Genomic DNA, 8,089 nt, shown 5'->3' on the forward strand with positions numbered 1-8,089 from the left:
ACACATTGCCGCTTCCAGCATAGCGGAGCCCCTAGTGGGATTGCGGGATAAGTGTGCCTTTCAGTTTTGACTGTGAAAGGCTATCCCCCAGCCTTAAGGCTTGCCTCCTGGCTCTAGGGACAAACATTTCTCCCCCGCTGGAACTCTTCCTTCACATGCGAAGCCTTGTCCTCTCCTGCCCTCAGTCGAAGGTGAGACCTCCTCCTTGGAACGTGGTTCGAGTCCTCGGGGCTCTGAAGAGACCCCCCCTGACGAACCACTACGAGTCTCCAGACCACCACCTTTCTGGGTAGACAGTGTTCCTGCTAGCCTATCTTCAGCCAAGCGAGTCACATGGTCTCTCTTACGACTTCGCCTATTCAGGGGGTTAGGGGCAGACAACTTCAGGTTCGTCCCTGAGGTTTGTTGCCGGGACTCAGAATCTGAGAGTGCCGGACCCGCTCTGACTTCTTCCAGGGCTCGGGTCTCCGTCCTGTAGCAGATACTCAGACCATCTCCTACCTTGCCGGTAGGGAGTCCAACCTGGTGTCTTCAGAGAACAGCTGCAAGGCATCTCCAGGTCCAGGTCTAGTTCGTGGATCCTGGGTAACGAGGAGAAGGGTCTCCAGGAGTACCATCTCGGCCTGGATTCGCAGGGTGCTACGCCCTGCCTTGAATCCTGACCCTTCTCCGTCGCATTGCCCTAGAACCCATGATGTCAGGGACTTGGCTACGTCTCTACCCTTCATGGAGCATCTTCAGTGACGTAGGTCCTGTAAGCGGGGATGTTGAAGCCTCAGTCCTTCTTCTCACCCCCCTTACCTGCAAGACATGACCCACAGGAGGCTCGATACGTTTCTATCGTCCCTGTGGTGGCTTCACAACAGCTGGTCTGAACCTCAGGCTCTTTGATGGACAAGTGGCAGAAGGTTGAGGGCATTGTTACCTGGTGTTAGTCTGCATGAATGAAAAGATCTGTCTGGCCCTTATTCTTTTCTTCATCCTCTCCTCCCACGGAGAAAGCAGCATCCTGGGTTCTCTGCACAGCTGACCTCAAACCACTGCAGGTAAACCATGCTTCCTTGTGTTCCTAGTATTATGTGTAGTACTGTCATGTCCCCATACCCTGACGAGGTGGTATTGGGAGAGTCCTAGCCTGGATTTCCTTCTGGGGGACTCCAGGGCAACTGCCTGGGACAAGTCACTTTTCACCTTCGCACACACCTTATGTAGGCCGCGGCAGTTGCACAACCGCCAGCGAGGAGCAGGGATTCCCTGTTGTCCGAGTACTTGACCACTCGAATATGGAATCCCCGGGCAAGCCAAAAGCCAGTATGGCCGGGACTTACCACCCTTCCTAAGGGTTAAGTCACCCCATGTAAATAGCGTGGTTTGTATTCAGTTACGGAACAAATGACAAATTCGTAGATAATTTGTATTTTTCCTAACGATACAAACCTAGCTATTTACAGTTATGTGCCCGCCAGCCCTGTCCCACAAGATAAGTCCTACCTCTAAGTAAAGTGGAGTATTCTCCGGTGTGTGTTAGGGGGAGGGGTAGCTAGCTACCCCTCCCTATCCCCCTGCTAACGCGGTGGGGTAGGAAACCCTCGTTAAAACTTTATGGCTCGTCATCGGCTGTCGCCAAAGTAATTACCCCATGTAAATAGCTAGGCTTGTATCGTTAGGAAAAATAAAAATTATCTACGAATTTGTCATTTTTTGAGTTGATAAAAAGATTATCTTTATCTTGACTAGCTGTATTTTTGAAATATTAGGATAAAAGACTGCAATGAATGTGATTTTCTAAGCTGACCAATTAATTCTTTTCTCTTGTAGGTTTCTTAGCACAACTGGTTCAGGGCAAATCTACCGAGGAGTGCATCAAGTGTGCCATCTGGGCAGCTACTGAGATCATCCAAAGATCAGGCTGCAGTTTCCCAAAAGATTTACACTATCCAGATTAATATAGATTTACTTTCCAGTACTGTGTGTATGACCTTCCCTTTCCATTCCCCATTTTATAAACTTTGTTTAATCCATTAATTGGAGCAGCTAAGACAATTATGTTACTGTAAATCTTCAGATTGTGGTTGTGAATATATATTACATATATTTTCCCACTTTATGGAAGACAGACATTTTGTGCTGTTATTTGTTAAATAAACTTTTATACTCTTATTGAGCTTGAAGATTATTTTACTTTCCTGTTGAAAATTATTTTCCGAGTCACCATTCTCAGAATTTGGTACGAAATTACATGTGATTTGATACTGTTCTAGGAAATTCAGAACAGTTACGGTTAGGATCAAAAGTTGATTCATCATTGCTTTTATGTCTACAATATTAGCTATGGCACAAATTCTTCCCTCTTGTCTATCCATACACTTCCCTAAGCATATTTTTTATTTTACACTAGCCAGAGTATTATGTGAATTATATAGACTCAATGGTGATCTTGAATTTGTTTGTAGATGAGAGCTGAAAAAAGGTGAAGAAGAAAGTTCAAATAGAGTTACGTAAAAAGGTCAATTCTACTGTACCATACTTTGTTTTCTTGTTTGTTTACTGTCTGAAACAAAAGTCTAACCCAAAAAAAAGTTTTATGAGAACTGTAACATATAGTACACTTACTTTTAATTGGTGACATTTTCCTATTTTTCAAATAATATACAGTAGTTTAGTAATGAAGTGTACTGTATATCCTATATGAAATGTGCAACAGAAAGAATGTGCCAGTATATTACACCTTCCAGTTGGGGGAAAAAATGCAAATTTCAGCAAAGTCAAAGTACAATATTTTCCTTATGAAATATATATTATTCACACTCTTTACTCCTTTATTATAAAGGTGTTCTTTTGTATTAAAAGCCAATGAATAAAAACATCACCAACTCTAAAGAAAAGGAACTGTAGAAATACAGTAAGTAAACATTTTAAAATTCTTTTTATTTATATACCGTAGGCCTATAGTAAAAATAAATTGTACTTGCTTGGTTAGGCTGGCAGACTTGGATGAAATATGAAAAAGATACTGGATTTCTTTCATTGAATATTTTTTTATTCTTTTTGGTATGATATAGTATTGCCATATTGTATTTTATGAAACTTCCCTGGTGCTATATTTTTGGCCAGTTATTTAGGACAGTGGCTTACATCTTTGTGGCCTCTTGAAGAACATCACACAAGCCAAAAATCAGTTGACACTTGTTAATGAACAAAAATAATTTAAACCCTAAATATAGTACAGTATACATTATATATGGCCAAGAGCTGTGATTGCTAAATAAATATAGTCTAATTAAACCAGTTTGACAGTAAAAATTATACAATTTGAAAAAGAAACTGAAAATAGTTGTCTTGCATAACAAAATTCAAAAGAATATCAAATATGAGTGTTTCACCTATTCCCATAAACTAGGGTAAGTAAGCCATATCCTTCGTGGTACTAGATTTTACTGAATTATGATGTAAAAATCTTAGCCATGCTGTCCTAATATAGGTAAATATAATATCCCTGTAGTTCAGCAAATTTACAGAGACTTATTCGGAGTCAGGTCTCATCGCCTTTCAACTTTCTTACTTCACCTTTGATTCCTACCCAGATTGACAGAATTGCTTTTCTTTCTGGAGTAGGCTATAGTGTTTGAGTCTGTTAGTTTTAAACTGACCTTATAAATCTAACATCAATTTCATACACACACTAATTTTGTTTGGCCATATTTGACTGCATGTGTACCAAATAGAGATGATAATGATTATTTTTTCTTCAAAGAACTACATGATTCTGTATAAAGAGGGATTAGGATATATTTTATTTTGTTTGGGTGTACCTTTGCATTTTACATAAATGCTATTACAAGTATTCCCTTAATTTTTATGGAATTTCCTGCATAAAAGAATATCCCAGATAAAGTGATTATCATAAAAAAATTTGGATCTGGAGAAAGCATATGATAGAGTTGATAGGGAAGCAATGTGGAATGTGATGAGGTTATATGGAGTTGGTGGAAGGTTGTTGCAAGCAGTGAAAAGTTTCTACAAAGGTAGTAAAGCATGTGTTAGAATAGGAAATGAAGTGAGCGATTGGTTTCCGGTGAGAGTGGGGCTGAGACAGGGATGTGTGATGTCGCCGTGGTTGTTTAACTTGTATGTTGATGGAGTGGTGAGAGAGGTGAATGCTCGAGTGCTTGGACGAGGATTAAAACTGGTAGACGAGAATGATCATGAATGGGAGGTAAATCAGTTGTTGTTTGCGGATGATACTGTACTGGTAGCAGACACAGAAGAGAAGCTTGACCGACTAGTAACAGAATTTGGAAGGGTGTGTGAGAGAAGGAAGTTGAGAGTTAATGTGGGTAAGAGTAAGGTTATGAGATGTACGAGAAGGGAAGGTGGTGCAAGGTTGAATGTCATGTTGAATGGAGAGTTACTTGAGGAGGTGGATCAGTTTAAGTACTTGGGGTCTGTTATTGCAGCAAATGGTGGAGTGGAAGCAGATGTACGTCAGAGAGTGAATGAAGGTTGCAAAGTGTTGGGGGCAGTTAAGGGAGTAGTAAAAAATAGAGGGTTGGGCATGAATGTAAAGAGAGTTCTATATGAGAAAGTGATTGTACCAACTGTGATGTATGGATCAGAGTTGTGGGGAATGAAAGTGATGGAGAGACAGAAATTGAATGTATTTGAGATGAAGTGTCTGAGGAGTATGGCTGGTGTATCTCGAGTAGATAGGGTCAGGAATGAGGTGGTGAGGGTGAGAACGGGTGTAAGAAATGAGTTAGCGGCTAGAGTGGATATGAATGTGTTGAGGTGGTTTGGCCATGTTGAGAGAATGGAGAATGGCTGTCTGCTAAAGAAGGTGATGAATGCAAGAGTTGATGGGAGAAGTACAAGAGGAAGGCCAAGGCTTGGGTGGATGGATGGTGTGAAGAAAGCTCTGGGTGATAGGAGGATAGATGTGAGAGAGGCAAGAGAGCGTGCTAGAAATAGGAATGAATGGCGAGCGATTGTGACGCAGTTCCGGTAGGCCCTGCTGCTTCCTCCGGTGCCTTAGATGACCGCGGAGGTAGCAGCAGTAGGGGACTCAGCAGTATGAAGCTTCATCTGTGGTGGAAATGTGGGAGGTTGGGCTGTGGCACCCTAGCAGTACCAGCTGAACTCGGCTGAGTCCCTGGTTAGGCTGGAGGAACATAGAGAGTAGAGGTCCCCTTTTTTTTTTTTTTTTTTTGTTCTTGTTGATGTCGGCTACCCCCCAAAATTGGGGGAAGTGCCTTTGGTATATGGATGGATGGATAAAAAAATTTCCATTTTACTTTTTTCATTATGCAGCATGTCTAGCTGTTTTGCCCCATACGGGGGGTCGAGGACTTTCTTGTTTTCTCTATTGACCTTTCTGTTAGGATACCCATTGCTCCAGTTCCTCATGGATAGTCTTCCAGGAGGAGCAATAATAGATGGACCTCTTCACAAAGGCCTTGATGGTGGAGGCCTTAGATCTGATGGGACTGTCACTATGGAGACAAAGTCCACAAGATTACTCCTTGTATTCTAAATAGACACCCTACAAGACCTCTCATTCTACAAAAAAAAAATAGCCCCTCAGGCCGGATAGACCTAGGAAGGCGAAAGGTTCTATTCTGCTGTTTGGAAGGTGAGGTGAAAGGATTTCTCCTTGCAATCGGCCCACTTTAAAATGGAAAGCGAGTGCGGAACTCTGAACAAGGTAATGCTACTGAGATCCTGCCCCGCCTGTCCTCTGTAAAAATCTTCCCCAGCCCCTATCTCGTGTGTCTAGAAGAGGAAGAGGTCCACTTGGAAGCAGCAAACACCAAGCAATACCAATTCTCCCTCTATCCCACTTTTTGCCGTTAACTGGGGGAATCTTGAAGACGGACTCTGTGACCTACCGTTAATTTCAACAAGCACCCACATTGGAGTGCACCCTGGCATTGGGACCTTAACATGTGAGTCAGACAAGTGTCTATAGCCTACGTAGCCTCATTCCCCATTGGAAATAACTGTAATTTGTTTAATTCTAGATCACTATCTGACTTGGAACATTCAGGTATGCGTGCAGAGTTTATTATAAATTTGTGTTCTTTTCTTTTTTATTTTATAACTTTACGGACATTGGACATCGATCTATAGGTTATAGTTCACCTGCTTGATTAAACCCCCTAATTCTTGGGACAACCAAGTAGACCTTTGGTCTAAGGTTCCTGTTGTATTTTTTGTAATTGAGTAACCTCTTTTCACTCAGTATCCTCCCCTATATGATAAAGAGCAACGTGCCTATCTATCTATCTATCTATCTATATATATATATATATATATATATATATATATATATATATATATATATATATATATATATATATATGTGTGTGTATATATATATATATATATATATATATATATATATATATATATATATATATATATATATATATGTATATATATATGTGTGTGTGTGTATTTCTTGTCATCCTCAGCAGCAGGGAGAACGGAGTATCCATACCCCAGTGAGAGAGAGAGAGAGAGAGAGAGAGAGAGAGAGAGAGAGAGAGAGAGGGGTGGTAAACTCTGAAAACCATAAACAGTCACACCAGCTGGATGTAGTTTGGAATGAGGTAGTGGGTGGGAACGGTTGAATCTGTGTGCATATCTTTCAAATTATTCAGACGTCATTTTGACGACTTTGGTACACTAGTTATGAAGAGAACTGTAATTTTCGTCCTAAAGGCATTACAGATTGAGGGAATCTGATTTTAGTTAAGCCCGATCATATTTATATAAAGGTTATTCATGTATTCATATAGATCCCTCCCTCAGAAGTGGTTAAAACTTTACATGCTACATCTTCACTATTCAAAGGATGTAAGTTGAAGAAATAGAGTTGGGTATGGTTGGTTAAAATATTCATTAAGGTGAGTTCTTCCTGAAGTTGCTGAAGTGAATAATCCTCATTCTAAATTAAAGCCAGCAGACAGTTTTTAGAATAAATAAAAGAAAAGATATACTGATACTCTATTTCCCATTCTTTGCAGTATTGTCCATAAATCAACTAATTTGTCCAGCACTCTCAGTTGGAATGTAGGCCTACTATTCCGGAGGCACCATAGCACCTAAACATTGGGGTTGTAGGTCTATTGGTAAATGTGGTACAGTACTGACAACACTCGTATCTGTGACTGTTGGCACTCCAATCCCTAGGGAGGATATTAGATGTCTGTTGTAGGGAGATTCCCCCGGAAAGCTAAATTATTTCCTCCACAATATTATGGGAAACTACAATTAAAGTTTTTTCACAAAAAAGAAATAATAACATTCATCCTTCACTTCCATCACGTCAACCATTCATCCTACACTTTATGACGTCACCGATTTTCTTCCGTGAAAAATTACAATTTGATAAACATATATCACATTTTAATGGTTTATAAGAGAATGTTGTATATGTCTTGTTCAAGTCTCCATGGCTATTAGGTTTGAATACATTTTATGAAAATTCCAACAGATTACGAAGACAAACCACATAAATCACAAAAACTCATATAACAGCAAATTTATGTCGTCTGAGTGGCTACATCATCCTTAGCTGTCATTAGGTGTTACCTTTGTTTACTAGTTTCACACATCTCGAATCGTAGCCGAATAAAGTCAATTTCTAGGTTTAGGATATTATACTCATTTAGACAATGACAGTTAATAAAAACCAGTATTTACTTCACCACTAAAGTTATTATAACTTAGATTTGTTCCCATATAACCATAAATTGAAAGTAGTAATCTGAAGATACAATAGGCTACTGTTTGCATATAGAAAAATATTCACATTTTACATGAATTAAATAGTGGTAGCCATTATGTTTTTGTTAAGTAATTAGGCTAAATCTATTCTTCTAATTATACTTGGTTAAATTTTCTTTTGAATATATGTATTACAATTTCAACGTAATGATTGATAATATAGTAGGGAATATATATATATATATATATATATATATATATATATATATATATATATATATATATATATATATATATATATATATATATATATATATACATTCCTATTGGACCCCTTGGGCTTATAGCATCTTGCTTTTCA

The 8,089-nt window shown here is 39.3% G+C and overlaps 1 protein-coding gene across 2 annotated transcripts in view; it reads left to right on the forward strand.

Moving 5' to 3' along the window:
• Adk2 (Adenosine kinase 2) overlaps positions 1 to 2,160 on the forward strand; it is a 118,392-nt gene extending 116,232 nt beyond the window's left edge. For both annotated transcript variants that reach the window (XM_068374983.1, XM_068374982.1), the window contains exon 8: positions 1,819 to 2,160. In XM_068374983.1, the coding sequence (XP_068231084.1) occupies positions 1,819 to 1,946 (128 nt within the window). In that variant the 3' untranslated portion in view covers positions 1,947 to 2,160. The remainder of the gene's footprint in view (positions 1 to 1,818) is intronic.
• The last annotated feature ends 5,929 nt before the right edge of the window (positions 2,161 to 8,089 follow it).

Source organism: Palaemon carinicauda, chromosome 6, assembly GCF_036898095.1.
Source record: "Palaemon carinicauda isolate YSFRI2023 chromosome 6, ASM3689809v2, whole genome shotgun sequence".
Lineage (NCBI taxonomy): Eukaryota > Metazoa > Arthropoda > Malacostraca > Decapoda > Palaemonidae > Palaemon > Palaemon carinicauda.